This window comes from Rhynchophorus ferrugineus, unplaced genomic scaffold (assembly GCF_030347505.1).
Source record: "Rhynchophorus ferrugineus isolate W39M unplaced genomic scaffold, kcgeb_rfMv2 rfM7, whole genome shotgun sequence".
NCBI classification, from domain to species: Eukaryota; Metazoa; Arthropoda; class Insecta; order Coleoptera; family Curculionidae; genus Rhynchophorus; species Rhynchophorus ferrugineus.
Genome location: NW_027472586.1, coordinates 13,184,220 through 13,203,013, shown reverse-complemented (window position 1 = coordinate 13,203,013; position 18,794 = coordinate 13,184,220). Strand labels below are relative to the sequence as shown.

The 18,794-nt window shown below is 32.0% G+C and overlaps 1 protein-coding gene across 1 annotated transcript in view; it reads right to left on the bottom strand.

Moving 5' to 3' along the window:
- Positions 1–2,166: 2,166 nt before the first annotated feature.
- Positions 2,167–18,794, bottom strand: part of LOC143199933 (uncharacterized) — a 46,586-nt gene continuing 29,958 nt past the window's right edge. Inside the window, exons 3-9 of the mRNA XM_076410092.1 lie at positions 13,668–13,923; positions 13,398–13,614; positions 9,922–10,222; positions 9,595–9,866; positions 9,310–9,534; positions 2,593–2,811; positions 2,167–2,461 (exon numbers count right to left, since the gene is read on the bottom strand). Coding sequence (XP_076266207.1) covers positions 2,310–2,461; positions 2,593–2,811; positions 9,310–9,534; positions 9,595–9,866; positions 9,922–10,222; positions 13,398–13,614; positions 13,668–13,923 — 1,642 coding nt within the window. The 3' untranslated portion in view covers positions 2,167–2,309. The remainder of the gene's footprint in view (positions 2,462–2,592; positions 2,812–9,309; positions 9,535–9,594; positions 9,867–9,921; positions 10,223–13,397; positions 13,615–13,667; positions 13,924–18,794) is intronic.

Here is an 18,794-nt window from a genome sequence, read left to right as displayed (position 1 = left end):
TCCGGACACTACCCCAGGAGAATGGACCATCAAGGATTGGTATGCCAAGTTTAGACGTGGTGAAATGAGCACCGAAGACGGTGAACGCAGTGAACGGCCAAAAGAGGTTGTTACCGACGAAAACATTTAAAAAAATTCACAAGATGATTTTGAATGACCGTAAATTGAAATTAAATGAAATAACAAACACTCCAAAGATATCAACTGAACGTGTACATCACGTCATTTATGAATATTTGTCTATGAGAAGGCTCTGTGCACAGTGGGTGCCGCGCGAGCTCACTTTTGGCCAAAAACAACGACGAGTTGATGATTCGGAGCATTGTTTGAAGATGATTAAGCGTAAGAAACCCGAGCTTTTGCGCCGATATATGACAATGGATGAAACATGGCTCCATCATTTCACTCCGAAGTCCAATCGACAGTGATCTGAGTGGACTGCACATGATAAACCCGCTCCAAAGCGTGGGAAAACGCAACAGTCGGCTGGCAAGGTTATGATGTCTGTATTTTGATATGCCCATGGAATAATTTTCATTGACTACCTTGAAAAAGGAAGGACCATCAACAGTGACTATTACATAACATTATTGGACCGTTTGAAGTGCTGCTTCACCAAGACAATGCACCGTGTCACAATTCAGTGAAACCGATGGCAAGAATCTATTAAATGGGCTTCGAATTGCTTCCTCAGCCACCGTATTCTCCAAATCTCGCCCCCAGAGACTATTTCCTGTTGTCAGATCTCACTCAATTTTCGTCGAATGAAGAGGTGATCGCCAAAACTGAGGCCTATTTTGCAAAGGACAAATCGTACTAGAAAAGTGGTGTATCACCCTTGAAGGAAATTATGATGAATAAAAAAAAAATTTGCCAAAAAAAATGTGTTTTACTATGGTAGGCCGGGGACTTTTCAATTAACTTGTTATGTAATATATGTCATATTATGTTTTGTATGTAGTATGATTGTAAATAACAATATATCGTATATTAATATGGCAGTATTTTGAAACCCTTATTTTTATTTATGTAATAAGGTAAAAAGAACAACATTTTAATTGATAAATAGTAAAATAATTTTGACTGCATTTACAACATAAATTAGGCAACTATTGGGTCTTTTGTGATTAATTTTTTAGATTTTCTAAGTCTCTCGATATTTGTTCAAGCCTTTTGAATGTTAAAACTTCTTTCATTCAAGTTTTAAGAAGTAATAATATTCCTAATAATAAAATATTCCTTATTAATGAATTATCCCTATTCTTTTCTTTCCCAAAGAATACGAAAAACGGTTTAAAAAAATAATAATCATATGTTGGTATGAAATAGAAATAAACCAATTATTTTTATTATATTATGTCATTATTACTTTCCGTGTGATTATAATACGGTTACATATATTTGCGATCATTATTCTATTCCTTTTTTCCTTGTCAATTTTAAATTATTTAAAATAACGTGCTCTGTACAGCACAGAAAATCACACACTTATCTCCGTCCTTTGCTCTTGCAAAATTAGTACGGGAAGGAATTCGTACATCTCCGCCTGTTAACACTGAATAGAAAAACAGTGGAATGTATATTTGACTCAAATAATAATTACTATTTTCAGTCAATTTTTTTTTATTATCGACTAGTTCTACTCTTGCGACTATCGGCTGTTTCGAGTATTTTCAGTCGATAGTTCCCAACGCTGGTTTAAATAATTGCATTTTAATACTGTTGTCTCAAAAGTTGCAGAAAAATAAACGCCACGAAGTTTTTCGAAGGTCCAATAATGTTTTATCTTAGTATTAGATCGGCAAAAAAATGTTTTTTTTCCAAACTAATATTGTTATGTTGTTAGAAGCGACAAATTCGTGACATTTTCCCTTGATATACAATTGATTCATATTACAAGCAGATTATGAGTAATTTTATTTGTAACTTTGGTAATTTAAGGAGGTTGACGTTTATAATATGCATGGCAACTATAATAATATTTTTACCATGTCAGGCACAATAGTTTATTGTTTTGAATAAACATCATTACTAAAACATTGACTGTAACGTCATCAGCGTAAACTGCATCAGAAGCTTAATTGCATAAAATAAAAGATCACACATCAGTTAAGTTCAGGTTTTTACCGGTTATGTCAAGTCTCATAAAATTGTTCATATCAAACAAAATATATAAAATATTTATTATGTACAATTTCTATTTACAGGTACTATTTAATATATGGACGCATATACATATCACATACACGTAGACATGTCGTTATATCACTTAACTTGTTTAAAAGTATTTTTAAACGAACAAAGCCTCCTTATAACAGGAAGAATTCTGGACCTATATAGTTTCCACAACTGGGGAAATTTGAGGGCGTCGCTACCATTTCGTGTCGTTCTCCTACCTCAAACACTACATCCAGTCCTTTAGTCCATCCTTGGGGATTCTCATCACGAAACATCCATAATCCTACAAAATACAAATATGTAATGATAATGGTGAATGCGATCTAAATGAAAATGGTGAATGCGCAAAAATAAAATGGCGAATGCGCTTATGATGTTAAGATATACTGTTTAGCTATTTTTGTAAAAACTTACCAGGATTGTTAGCTGAAAATCTCAATATAACAACACCAAATTTCGGTATTGTTACCGTATCCTTCCTAGCGGGATTGTTCAAGTTCCTTTTAACCAACCTATTTTCTTCGTCCAACTGTTTAATCTCGTCCCTTGTCATCACCCTATTAAACTGTCTAGAAGCCACGATGTAGAAATGATAACCATGAAAATGGAATGTATGTCCTTTTGCGTCGCCAGCTAAAAAAAATTAAATATCCTTATATTTTAAGCTATTTTCTCTTAAAATAAACGAGATTTCCCTAATGCATTCCGAAGAAAATTCATTAACTAGAATTTCCCGCTGTTGCATACGTTGTTTCTTTTCGCTAGAGAAGAAAGCTAATTTAAATTTTCATGAAAACCTATACAGTATGAATATCGAGGAAGATCTAAAGCAGATCCTCATTTCCGTTCTCTATTAGACAATGTTTTATTCAAGACATATGCAGCTTATATTTTACAGTCATAGGATATATAAAACATCAAACGAGTGTATCTACATAACAGTGATAGAAAAATAATATAAACTGGTGTAACATTTCCGGTGAAAATTCATCGGCTTGTCACCGCAATTTGTACTAACTGTAAATATCACTTATTAGAATATATTAGGTCAAATAAAAATTGAAATTCTTCATATATAATAATGAATGAACAAATGTGTTGTTCAGAGTAAAATTGAGAAATTGCTAAACCAATTCGGCTTTTTTCCCGAAGTAAATTATAAAAAAAAATGGAAATAGATTCTTATTAATATAAACTTGAAATACATAATATAAATAATGTTATAATAGAATGAATATAAAATATATTTAATAAAAAAATTGAACCGAAATAATTTTTAAAAAAATTTAACAAAATAATCAAACTTAGACTTTTAACAAAAAAAAACGTTTTAAAATAAAATATGTACGTAATAATCGCTCTAATAACTAAAAAATCAGTCGGTGCCGTGCCCAAATAGTTGTATTAACTTAAATATGTTTTGTTCCTTTTTCATTTTGTTTTGTATTGTTTGAGTGCTCGCTACAGATTTCAAACTGATTTTTATTTAGTTATTACAACGATTATTACGTACATATTTTATTTTAAAACGTCTTTTTTCCTTTTTAGAATTCTTTATTTATTTCTTGATGTCGGTTCAATTTCTTTGTTAAAAATACTTTATTTTTCTCTTTTTTGTGTTAGATATTTACTCAATAAATTACGCAGTAATTTTATTTAATATTACAGTGGGTATGCCAAGTAAAGGTGCAACCCGTAGAAGCTCTTCAAGCCCCCGGGACCTAGTCTAGGTGACTTGACAAATGTTTCTAACTAAACAACAAAAAGATATTGTCCTCGCCGGGAGCTAAACGCTTTAACCATTGCACCATAGTAGCAGTAGGGTACAATATTTCTACAACGTTGTATATGCTATAGTTTGGACTTAAAATGCAAACTGAATTGCTTCTGCACTGAACGACTTCCGATTTTCAATATAACGATAAATATCTGATTAATATAGATAAAAAATATGTCAAAACATTGAAATTGCTTTTGAAATTTGAGCATTTCCCTCGATTTCCCCCCTTCCCCACTACAGATCCTGATTTGGTTCCAATACAGGTTCCAACCTCACAAGTGCACTCTGTCGAAAAAAACAAAAAGAATTTTGAAAATCAGCCCATAATTGATGGAGAAATCGGCGAACGTACATTAAAAAAAAATACAGCCGAACATAGAACCTCCTCCTTTTTTGAAGTCGGTTAATAAAATCAGCATTAATGACAAATTTAATAAACAAATTCTAGTCTATACAATATTGAAAAATGAGTAAACACTGGGTTTTTAAAGCCAAATGTGGAAGACTATTGGTTACCAAATATGCAGTTTCTACCTACAGTTCTACTTGTAATTTAACCCTCTTTATTTTCCAAAATTTAAAATTCCAAAATTATACTTTCGCATTTATATGAATGAAAAATCATATTGCTTGAAAATTACGCAAATATGTTAGTATCGAACAAATTACGTTTTCAGTCAACCACTTTACGAATTCTCTCACGAACTCAAGGGTGGAAATATTAATACATGTGTTGCTTGATAAAACAGTTGGAGCCGGCAGGGTGAGTCGTCGTCACAAGCAGGAAAAATAAACGACAGTATACAATTAAACTGTCAAGAGACAGGAAACAAATTAAGATTTATTACCATTTTTTTTGTTTGCGGCTGTAAGGTTTTTATTAATACAAATTTATGAGAAAAAAAAACATGGGAATATAATTTTAAAATATTATCCGTATGCTTAAAGGTGTCATTCTTCTTTTTATAACCTTAACATTTTAAAATTTGACACGAAAACAATAAAGGAATACATATAGTGCTAAAAATATGATTAAAATCGATACAATAGTCAACACCAAATATAACAAGTACTAAGATAGTATGCAGTAGATGGCGGAAAAAAGTTATGGAGCACTAGAAGACTCAAAGACCAATGAAATCCTAGGAAGCTAGAAACGTGTCATCCAGAATTATCAGTAGGATAAAAAGAAACATTGAAACTGATGGATAAGAGTTTAGTAACGCAGCCGTGTGTAATTTATAAAGACCAGTAAAGCACTAGAATACTAGAAAACAGAGATACAGGTAGGATAAAAAGCCATTGAAACCAATGGATAAGAGTTTAGTTACAAATTATTAGAATTTTGCTATAAATATTAATTCAACAGAACTGGAAGATAAAGCGAATTGGCGTTCGAATCGTATTTTTAAATGGAATAATAGGTAAAGATATCTATATCAGGAAATCAGAGGTTTTAATTACTAAAATAAGCTATATGTAAATAAAGTTTCCCTCTTGTTCCAAAGCCATAAGTGGTGTTATTATTCCGCCCTATCCCAAATCAAAAGTGATTTATAACATGTAGTGGTAGTTTTTTTTGCTATGTCAATTATTTTATGTTAATCAAGCCCATGTCTACAATCTCAAACTACATATTTAACAGTTTCTGATAGATACTTGTTCAATATCCAAATCAGTTGTAACGGGTTTGTAATTTAATATTAGTGTCGTATTATTGCTTGTAGAGAGTAAGCCAGTATCATCAACGAATGCAATTGTTCCTCCAAAACTCCTTCACATTTAGGGATTATACTAGATTATAGAGTAAATGGAAAATCAATATTCTAGTCAAGGACAGCGAGATACCAACGGAGACGAATTTTAATTATGAATATTCGTCACCATATCTTAATCTGAAGTAACATTTTTCTAGGTAATTTATCTGCTAACTTATACTCGAAGTCCTTATGTCATGCAGTCTTGCAGTACGTCTAGAAATATAGATGGACATTCTCTGTTCTCGGACTTTTTTTGGGTTATATTTGTAATACTATCTATTTAATATGCGCTACAAATAAATATATTCCAATAAAACGCCAAAATTTAGAAAACAAGAGCTAAAAATTTAACTCGCCGACATTAACGTCCTAGGACCGAATCTTGCTGGGGCTAAAGGTATTTTCTTAAGTTTATAAAATAAAATAAAGGATAGTGTTAAAAATAAGTGAGTGAGTGAGTGTTTCAAGACGCTAAATAGTACGACTATAAATAAATAAATTTTAAAAAAATTTAAACAAACATTGTAAGTTCTGGCCGACCCGTTGTTGTACGTAAATCAATCATGGACGAGTAATTCTAAAATCAAAATCTGGCAACGTTGTACCGAAAAACGGTACGCAATTTTAAATACGAAGGCAAATCCTTAAATTTTATATCTGGAACGATTTTAACACCGAAAGTTAGTAGGTAAAAGCAGTGTTATTTAATATTTTGTATTACTTTCGATTATTCCCATATTGTTGGATAAATAATAATAAGAGTTTGGATAAAAACGTAAAGTGGTCACGTAAAGTTATATTTTATATATTTTGCAGAGAAAACAAGTTAATGTGTCCACTTTATCGGAAGGTATAACCAGCTGTGAAAGAAAAACTCGACACATGTAAAAATATTGAGGAATACTTATTGATCTATTTTCTCGCAATCGTCTTGCTTGTGAATTAATCCAAGTACAAATGAATAGTAATAAATTAATGTATAATTCAGGTTCTGCGTATCTAATAAAGATGTTATAAACAAATATATGTAAAAATTTCATCCCAACATAGATTAACAACATTTGAGAATAACAAGAATCGTCAGTTTCTTTGTTTACAAGATATTTAGAAGATTGCAAAAAAAATTATTCTTGCGTACAGACTGTTATTAATTGATGTTCTGGTTCTGGAGACATAGTATATTATCGTACTAGAGGTAATTCTAAAGGTTGTTGGCGAAGTGGCGATTCAGCATGGCTAGCTAGTATAGACCCCAAACGATTCAACATCTTAAGGACAATATTTGTCACGAGATTGAAGAAATTCAGCCTGAGATGTTGCAGGATGTCATGAAAAAGCCTTAAAAAGAGCCGAAAGTTAACGAAAGATAGCGAATCGCCTCACCATTCAGCCCATATAATTTTTTAATCCTAACGAAAAAAAAATGTAAAGAACAAGTAAACTTTTTATGGAAACCAAACTTACTCATCCTTTGTTTGAGCGAAGTTATAGGCAATCAAAATGGTAGCGGGACTTTTGCCCCACGTTGTACTAACCAGGTAATTGCAGGTAATAAATATATGAATTTGGGAATCAACAGTTAAAATGAATGTTCCGTAGAATACTAATAGTCATAAAATTAGTTAGTATATTAAGCAAAGAAGAATGCAATTTTCTTTGAAGATTTAGGTAAAATAATTGTTCCTTTAATCAGCCTGGTGTATTTATTGTTTTGTTATATATGGCGTATATTTTAGGTGACAGATATAGATAAAAGATAAGCATTATATGAATTCATAAATGAAGTAATGAAAATATGCGTGAGTTAAAATGAAACTAACTGCATAATTTGCATAGATGAAATACATAGGACAATTAGAAGAAATTTTGTATGTAGTCTACTATATTTTCCAGTCTCTAGTTCATTTGTAGATGCGCTACTTGTACTTTTTCTATAGACTTATATACTTTTTCTATATAGACAGAGATACATCTTTTGCCATGCTAACTGTGTCATCGACAAATGTTGCAAGTACTGTTTCTTTTGTTTTTGAGATATCAGCACTATAGGGCAGATACAGGAATAGTTCCAAGGTAGTGCCTTGGAATTGTGGAACTCCAGCCGAAATAGGTTTAAGTATCGACAGTGCCCCTTCATGCGAGACCCTAAATTTTCTTTCGAAATTATATTCCAGCAGTCGACAGTAATTCCGCGGTAGCGATTTGTTCATTTTGTAGATTAGTCTCACATGCCATACCCGGTCAAAACTTGTGAGATGTCCAGGAATATTGCAGGAAAGTATTTCTTTTCTTCGAATGCCTTTTCAACAACCGCTGTTACTCTGAACTCTTGGTCCATTGTCGAATGGTTATTTCGAAATCCAAACTGGAAATCTGGTATTTCAATAAATGGTTTTATACGTTTTAAAAGTATTTGCTCAAATAATTATCGCATCATTATAAGCAGCAGCGAATTTGCTCTGTCGGTTTGTCAGGTTTTTAGGCATAATTACTCGAGCAACCTTAAGACATTCCGGAACATGTTTCAGCCTCAAATAGGCGTTGAGTATATATGACAACATGATTATTAAGCTAAATGAATTTAAGAAAACTATTTCTGAAAAATACAAACTTACACCGTATACGGAAGGATGAAATAATGTTTGCAAACTCAATTTGATTCCCGCAACCTTATTTAACAAGCTTGTAATTATATCACTACATAGTATAAAACAAAGTCGCCTTTTCTGTCCCTATATGCCTATGTACGCTTAAATCTTTAAAACTACGCAACGGATTTTGATGCGGTTTTTTTCAATAGATAGAGTGATTCAAGAGGAAGGTTTATATGTATAATACATGCATAATATACTAAGGCAACATTGCTAATTTTAGAGGTTTCTAACGTGATGTCGTAAATTAACCTATTTTTTTAGGCTTATTTAGCAATTAGCAAAAACGCTGCCTAACCCTACGAGTTAGATCAAATTAATGTACTACAGTATTGTACACCATAAAAAGGTCTACAAAAAAGTCCGCGATGGTATATGTTTATCTTTTAGGGATAACCCACATTAACCATTTTTATTGTTTACTTTTTACGTGAGAAAATGGCTTATTTACGAAGCTATTTTAAGCAATACGGCATTAATCCTTATCGAATTAAGTACCTTAAATACAGTGTGCAATTAATATAGATCAATATGGTTCCTTACAGCATGTAAATTAAACAAATATTTTCGGAGATATTACAAATTTAAAATTTGCGTTTAAAAATGTGTAATGTAATAAAAATTGTATGAATTTAGATATTCCAAAGATAGCAGGAAATCTTCATAGTAAGTATAGGGGAAGAGGAATTGTTTTACTCCAGATTTAATGCGTGCAGGCCAAGGGAAGTAATGAATGAACCAAAAATACTGGATCGATTTTAATCATGTTTTCATTGAGTGACATAGGCATATATATTTTATGCCCGTGCAAAGTCGGAGTGGGCCGCTATGTTTTTATATACAACGTTCATATTTTTTCTGTAGTGTATTTAATTTAGTATCAGCATTGCACCCGTGTGAAGCCGGGGCGGGTCGCTAGTTCGATATATAATATACTTACTTTGGTCTATTAGAATGACCTCCACGCTCTGTCCCAACGGTATTGTCTCCAGATGAACGCATTCGCATATATCCGATGCCCGACATGCCTCCGGCATCATCAGTTCATTACAAATTAACGAGGACGGCACATCCATAGGTTGGGTAAGGAGCGGCGAAGAAGGATAGACGAACGTCAGATTGTTTATCCTGTAAATCTTGCTGCGAAGATCGGATGCGAGACCATCTGGCAACATTAAAACCACTTTATCTAAAAAATCGAGATGCGGCTTCGAATAGCCCTTACCGTGTTCATTAAGATTCCTCCTGGGGTCTCGGAAATCGATGTCTAAATAGATTTTGCGATCGACTTCGCTCTCCCTCAGCTCTTCCGGCATCTTTTCCAGCGATTTCACGTCCTGAAGACAGACGCTGCCCAACTTCGACGGACATAATGACGTATCGAAGTCTCGGGTGAGCTTCGTCGTGTCCTTTATCGATTTTATCTCGATATTTCGGTCGGAATTCTTATAATTTACCACGGCCAAGCCATTTAAGTCACTTTCTGAACAAGTAGATCTAAAAAACAAACTTATTCTCGACACGACATCAAAACATCTCACATATCACTTACCGGGCGGTAAGATAGAAAGCTCCTTTCATGCGATTAGCTTTCAATACGAAATCAACTCTCTCGCCTTTCGATATGGTAAGAGAATTCGATTCATAAGGAACAATCGGGTTTCCATCAAGAGCTATGACTCTCATTAAATGCTGATCGATGGTTAAGGTCACAGGACAGCCGGACTCGCTGTTAACAAAGGCTGTCCTGAATCGATATCTTTTCCCTGGTTGAACGGTGAATAAACTGAGTGCAGAGCCTCTCTCGCTAGGAGCTTTCCCATTGATGAGTAGTGTCTTGCTGGTAGATGGATCTGTAGATGACAATTGAAAATAATTATTAGATTGCGCCAATATGATTTCGGATATATACGAAGATCGAAATCAACTCAGAATACATTACTCCATAACATCTCTGGATTTGACGCATAATTCTATAGTAATAACAATTAAATTGTTGTGTTGCACTTGGTGGTCTAACATACATTAGTTTTAAAATATGGAAGAACAAGGGTAAGTGCAGAATGTAAGGTAAAATTTGTAAAAGTTATAAAACCCAAACAAGCATCATTCAAAAATATAAAGCATCAATTTTCATCATTTTCAAAGACCTAGAATAGGTATCAACATGTGCCAAAATTTAATGATAACAAGAATAGAGAAGAAAATGATTCTTGTTGGAAGTAGTCAAGTCATTAATGAGGTTTGTCCATCAAGAATATTAGCAAAATCTGTAATAAATGGTAATAATTAGACATTTATTTTAATCATAATAATATTTTTTAGTAATGATTTAACTTTTATTTTATAGCTAAGATGTAGCTAGCATGGGTTGAGAGTAAAAGTCAAAGAATATGAAATTCAGAGAATCAGAAAAGAAGAAATTAGACAGCATTTTGTTAACATGTAAGAACAGTGCACAGTGATACTTTGAAACAATTAAATTTGCTAACAAAAGTAGACCTGGATCAAATAAACAAAATGTAAATCTATCAACGACACCTTAATGATCTAATGACAAGGAAAATACTATGCATTATGATATAAGAGTATAGGCAAATAAATTATTGTTTTGTAAAAATAATAATGTATTGACTGAGATAGATGTTTTTTTAACTTTAAAGGACGATCATCCATTCGTTTTAGGCTCGTAAATGTACTAGCCTAAATATGTAATATGTTAATCGAAAGCTCAAGGTTCATTAAAGAGGTTTGTAGATCATGGATAGTAGTGGCGATGATATTTGGATATTTTTAAGAAAATTTTAGTGCTTTCATTTATAGTGGCGGGCTTTTCATTTGGTTTTAACTATACTGGCTGTGTTTGATATAAAGGATTTTGGTCTTTTTCACGCTAATGTTTATTTACATGGTTCTTAGAGCTGTTGTTAATTGTTCAAATATATAAATTTATTTAAATATGGTGTTTTTATAAAAATAGAATGGCATATAGAAATTATTTTTATTATTTCATATTATTGGATAATTTTTTAAATAAAATGTGTTATTTCAAAAATTTTTTCAATGTTCATTTCTCTCTTTATAAATAGTTTCAGCATTAAATCAGTTATTTATCATATTTGTGTATATTTATTTATAAAAAATAATGATGATTTGTAATATGATGTTTTTATAAAAATAATTCGTTTTATTCACTAATTTTTTCCAAAATTTTACCATTGCTATTTACTTCCTGAACCTTTTTACCTACTTAATATATTCCATATTAAATCTAATAATCACCATAAAAGAAAATAAGTAAATAAAGCTGTATATACGCATGCACCAAACTCGGATTATTCTGTTTTAAAATTAAATGGAGCCAATATGCGCATGCTCCAAATCCGGAGATGTTGTGGAATAATGTATCTTAATCAACTCGCGGTGCGTTCGGTTCCTCTCGGAAAGTCTCGGTCCCTATAAATTATTTGACGGTTATCATCGTTTGTTTCGGAGGCGCTTATTCTTCTGGTTGTTTTTTAAACAATATGAAATTATTTCAAGTATGGCCAGTATCATAATAAACAAAGTTATGATAATGAATAAAATAATATTGATATTCTAATAGTTTGAAGATTATGGTAAGAATATGTCATAAAAGTCCTATGTCTATACGACTTTAGTATTCTATTTATAGATTCCTGAAAAGACAATTACAATTCTGTAACGACAACGAAATAATCCAAAATTATCAGAAGATATAGTCAGTCCCAAGAGAAAAAAATGTATATATGGAACTGATAGTCAACAATTCCGATATACTCGATTGAGTCAATTTTTAGAGAAATCGCGCCTATGAAGGTAAAAAGGCATGCGCATTTATATTCTTAGATGTATCATAAGCCTTCGATAAATTATGCATGACGGCCTTGTTCATGAGCTACAGAATATGTTACCGAAGTAACACATTGAACTATTGATATATTATATTACTGCCAGAATGTTTAGAGTCAAACAATAGGAAACCTACTCTAAAATGGAAGAAGCAAGAAAGAAACAAAAGCAGATTATTGGGGCCAATTCTTTACCTACTCTAGACATGTGGTAACTACATTTCCTGATGATATTGAGATTGTTTCTATCGGAGACAATAGCAAAGAACTCACACGAAAATTACAACAGGTAAGTGACAATATAAATAATTGGTCCGAAACCTGAACGAAAGTAAATCTGTGCATGTATAACGTATAATCAGACTGCATAAAAATGAATAACAATAAATAATACCATCACTCCATATAGCAACAACACAAGTAAAAAGGAAATGAAATGAAAGAGTGAAAATATAGGAAAATATATTGGTTAATTGGAAGAAAATAACAATTATCAGTACATAATAAATTTATATTTCACAAGGAAATGCAGAAATGTATATGAATATACAATTATGGGAATTTTCCGCGAAAAATTATATAAATACAACACAAGTTTTCCAGAAAAATGTCCTGAGAAATATTGCAGATGCATTCAGATACTTCAGGATGGATTACTTAGACCGAGACCTTCAGATTCGGAGTGTCACTATAATACTATAACAGGAGACAGACTCACGATAATTAAACACTTTAATATTGTGTAGTGTAGTGTAGTGTAGTGATGTGCATATAACAGAAAAATAGCAGTGTTAATACATAAACATTATTACAGTAGAGACTAAGATAGAGCCCATGGGTCCTCCTAGATATATACCTAGATTTAAGTTAATAAAAAATAAATTTAAAAAAAAGATAAATCCTGTAAAGAACGTTATTTAATATGAATTTTGTAACATCATTGATGATAGTTTCATGGCCTAAAACACAAAATTAATTTCATAAATAAGAGGATTCAACGAGAAAGTCAAGAATCGTCTTCATATTCGAACATTCATAGCACAATATTCTGTATATTAATTGATCCATGTTTAGAATAACTAAAGATTACGATAAAATATCATGTATATCGATAATATTTACACACTTTATAACGAAAACGGTCTCGAAAACTCACCAGACCACTCTGATAGAATTATAAGGTGTTCCTTTAAATCCAGATCGTACAGTTTCCTGTGAGGTTCGATCTTATCAGCTTTTCGCACCACCAAAGCCCCGAACAGACCATTCGAGCGATCGGTGTCGGTGAAGGCGTGATAGAAATGAGTGCCAGCATGCGAAGCTCGAAATTTGTACTGAAATACCGTGTGGCTCGCTATGGGACACTGTGTTACCTATAATAAGGCACTCGTTAATTAAAATCGAATCTTTAAAAATTCATACTCGCCATAGGAACCCCGTCCATGAATGGAGCCTCGTGATTGGGCTGTCCTCTCCAGTGCAGAGTGACGCTCTTTCCAGGTACTTTGTTGATAACGTCGACGATCAGAATATCGTTTTGGCATACTTGAATCGAGGGACCAGGGATCTGTCTGTTGGCAGTAATGATGCTTCTGGGATTACTGTCCTCCGTGAGTTGACAGAAAATATTCGTGCACTGCGAGGATGAACCTGATGAGTTTCTTCTGCAGTTCTCGCAAATACTATTCATAGTAAAAAAAAATTATAACTAGTAAAAATATAGTAATAGTAATAATATAATTGATACATCTATTCAGATATTTTTTTCAAACTAATGTATATACCATAAAAATCAAAATATTTTCCATCCATTCATGATTATCTACTACTATTTCGCATATGAACTCATGTCATCAAGATGGTTAATGTATTACCATAGAAAAAATAGAAATTTCACGGTATAGGCGACCTTGGGGAAATGTTTTTTCAGTTCAATCAACTGTAGCGCTGCGATCGCAAATTGTGATTGGCTAGTTTAAATTCCTGGTGCCGCCACTAACATGAAATGTCGACCAATCACATTTCATTTCACATCAAATTGTGTGAAATCAGCATTTTCTATGGGCGTCCATTTTTATGTTTGTTGTTTGTAGGTTATGGTTTTTGTTTAGATCACGAAATTTTCGTTTTACGTTGTGCATATTTTCTGTTTTATATCAATTACTATGGAGTAATAATATAAAAATTGATGACAATACGTCAGTGTAGTAAAAGATGTAGTGTACTGGGGTAAAATTCTACTACGGAAATTAGACATCGTTTCAGAAAGAATGATTTCGCTCCTTTCCAAAAATGGATTGATCAAGTAAATAGTAGTAAGTTACCTGGATAAACCACAATGCAAATATATCAACGTCATGGTGTTTGTTATGGACATTTTAGTGAAAAAATTAGAGTTATATTTCCTTCACGAACAGGTATTAGGGTAAATGCATATCCATCATTGGTTTTATCAGGTACATATAAAATTATCTATCTACTGCATGTCTGTTTATATATTGTTTGTTTACAGAAATTCAAAACCTTATGAAGATGTTAGTAGTAATAAAATTCAATTAATCTACCAAGTTGTTCGTATGCTGTCAGTGTGAGGTCTCTACATAAAGAAGTCTTACAAGAAGGTAACAATTAATATAACTGGATAATTAGTAGTAATAAATACTACTTTTAATTGTAAAATATCCCTAAATAGTTGCAATACTTTAACTTTTTAGAACAATCAGTGTTCAATCATTTTATAGTATAGTAATTATATATTTAAATTTGATAAGAAGCCTTGTTAAGAAAATATTTGTTATGGTGCCATCAATAAATTTAATTGCTGCTTTTAGGGGATTTATTACCTTAAAGAAATCTATTTTGTCTAAATTTACAAATAACTACATTTGTTTAACAAATCTTAACCAAGATTGCTTAAAGAATTTTGTTGGATCAATTAGAGGTCATGGAGGTTGAAACAGCATCCTTCCCCTAGCATGTTCGAGAAATTTTTAAAAGGGCTGAGAAAATTGTGAAGTCACCACTTGAGGTTGTTAAATCACAAGTTGAGTCTATATTTTCAGTTCCAGAGAATTTTGCTCTGAGGAAGACGAGTCTAATATTGTATTTTAGTGTTATTTCAGGCCATTTAACAAAACTTCTGAAAAAGAGACAATATGCAATATTTATCTATATTCTATGTTAAGTAGTTACACAGATTAAACACTCTAAAATCTAAATATTTTTAAAAAACATACATTTTTAGTGTTTTAACTGTCGAATCCATAGTGATTTCCAAGACCAAATTTTAAAAGTTATTATGAGGTGTGATTGTATTTTTGGTTTAATGAAGTTAATGCAATATCAACAGGAAAGGATTTAAAGTTTACCTTCAATATATCAAGATAAGTTAGAACTCTAATAGATCCCATAAAATTGATGGCACTAAACATATATGGGAAGGCGTTATAGAAGAATTATAGATATTTTATTATTGCCTAGAATAGAGTTCATAATTGTTTTTTTTTGCTTTTGTTTATATATATTTATATTATTTACACTTATGTATATTTGTATGGGATTTTATTTTAATAAATTAATTTTAAAATTTAAATTTGATTTTTATTTAAATACTATTGGCCAATAAATGTGACGTCACAAAATAATCAGGGGAAATGGCAGACCAATCAAAGCAAATTATTTTCCTTACAGGTTTCTATATAACTATTTTAAACTAACCAATCCAATTCGCGTTGTCAGCGCCGCCAATGACTGGACTAAGCGAAACTTTGCCCCACTACTTACCATTGCAGTTGCACACCCATGTGTATTACCTGTCACAATTTGTAAATTAGTTTTAGAGTCAGACAATATTTTTTGTCTCATTTTATTCTACTTAAGAAGAGACACGGTGCTATCTGATTCCATGTTCGAACATGTAACCGAACTAACCTGCAAAAGTCGTCCGGTTATCAAACGAAAAATGCCGCAGCCAGACAGAACAGATTGCGTTGAGGAATCAGGAACCAGTTAATGGAAGCCCATCTTGTCAGTAAAATTAGTTGGAGAGGTAATAATTTTTACTGTTAAATATTAAGTTTTTCTGGTTTTTATTGAACATATTTCTAGCGTGTTGCAGCTGCACTGAATATTACATTAGCAAAAAAATTAAAAATATAATCTTGGATTCACTGAAAAGAAATCGTCCTCATACGAAGCGGGTGACATATCAAGATCAGCTGTTAGCTTTATCAGAGATCAAATATATGAAGTATATAAAAACCATGGGTAGTTTTTTTCAATATAAACATAATATAATACAATTATTTCAGAGGAAACTGTGAGTCTGAAAAGTATACCCAGAAAGCTTAGAGATGCACGGCTCTTTGAGGGATATCAAACACGAAGAGGTCTAATGGAATTTCCAGACATTGTTTTAAGAAAAAATACAAATGTTAAAAGCATGTAATAAAATCAAGGGAGGCTTATTATTTCAATTCATGTATTTAGATGAGACATGGATATTTCAGAATGGGATCTATCTACTCAATGGTTACTCATGGCAAGATGATAATAAAAATAGTATTAAGAAAACAAAAGTTGATGGAAAAAGGTAAACGTTGGAATAAGGATTGATTAGGTTTTAATAGACATAAGATTTATTAATAATTCATTGCATGGGTAGTAACAGTTTCTGTATGAACTCGGTTAAATACATTGAAGAAGAAATTGACAAATGATGGAATGGTGAACAAGTTTTAGATAGATTGGAAATTAAGAGCTTAGTTATTTACTTGAAATGAAACTTTCTGAATTTGGGATTATGATTATAATACGGGTGGTGGAAGCAACTAAAGGTATATAATGAATATACGATAACTATAGGAAATCTTATTGTAGATTTATCAAAAAAGATGTATGCAGGTAGAAATAGAAAAAACTAAGGAAAAATACAGTAATATCAAAATGACCTTACAAGGAAACACTACCCATGAAAATAAGAACTAAGCGTAAAAGGTAAATATGTCTCTAATGACAGTAAAATACAATGCTTGAATATACAATTGTTAATTAGTTGAATTAGGCATCCAGCCAATACCACTACGTAAAAAACGTGCCTAGAACTCCAACTCATAGGTGCTATGGAATAGTGTTCGATGTAAATATAATAAAACACAGCCCTAACCTACGAACTAGTATAACTGTATAATTAATTGTAATTTTAAGTCCTTCGATAATATATGCATTAGATGTACTATAATGTTGAAATAAATTGTATTTGACAACAGTGTATTTGTTTAATTATGTTATTTAGATTAGAATTGTGTTGTGTGCCAAAGCTCAAATGAACTCTCTGTTTCAGCTCTGAGCTTTGACTTGTACGGCCACTTTGCCATATTCAATTCAGATGACTTGAGTTCACTGTTTTATTAAACGTAGTATATAATGACACTGAAAATAGCTCTTCTATGCTAACCCATGACCTTTTACACTTGCTATAGTCCTAGTAAATTCCAATTACAATACACCACAGAATTTCTTTTGCCAGGAAAGCGATGAATTCGCAATGTTGAAATTGGTCGAAATGGTATTTTTAATCAATTCGTTTGGTAACCATTTTTCCCGTTTTGGATATTTCCATATCCAAAAATACTTGCTTCATTAACTGCTAAGCTGTGTAAAACTTCTTTGAGAGTCTGAACTGTACTCTAATCCAGTAAGCCTTTCAATTCATTTTTTCAGAACTCGTTTGGTCTTCCAGACATTTTTTTATCGTTAGTGTCAAAATAACCAGTTTTAAATTGTTGAAACCAAAACCATTGAGTGAGATATAATGGAGCAGCATCACAATAAGGGTCTAAAATTGTTTAATGAACAAATGTTGAAAATGCAGTTTGTAGCATTCCATCGTTAACTTACATAACGAACAGAATAACTCAATAATACTAAATGGAAAACGATTATTGTATATAGAGAAATATCAAAACCATCGAATTTAACAGTTAGGTTTAGTTGTTTAACAGATGTTGACATTTTTATTTCGTAACTTGTTAGACAAAAAGCAAAACATATTAGAACCAAAATAAAACAAATATACTGGTTATTCATACGATACTCTCAACTTGATCTAAAATCAAAGAGATTGATTTATGACAATCATAAAGCCAATTTGGACCTATACGGTGCAAATATGGGGTTACACTAAAAATTCAAATCAACTAGTCATCCAACGCTGCCAAAACAAAATTCTTCGATTAATTACCAATGCCTATCGCTACGCCACCAACGAAAAACTGCACGATGACCTGGAAATCAAATGGATTTGCGAAGTTATCCAAGATTTCCCCTTAAAACACGAAAGAAGATTACTAAGTCATACTAACGTGGAAGCAATACAACTATTAGACAACGCGCAGAAAAACAGAAGATTGAACCGAACCAAACCATACGAACTTATATAAAGTGTATACCTTTAGTGTAACCTATAACTTAATTTATTATAATTTTATAATTGAGAATACATTTTGATGTATTTATCTGGCACTCGTCTTGCTTGGAATTAATCCAAGTTCAA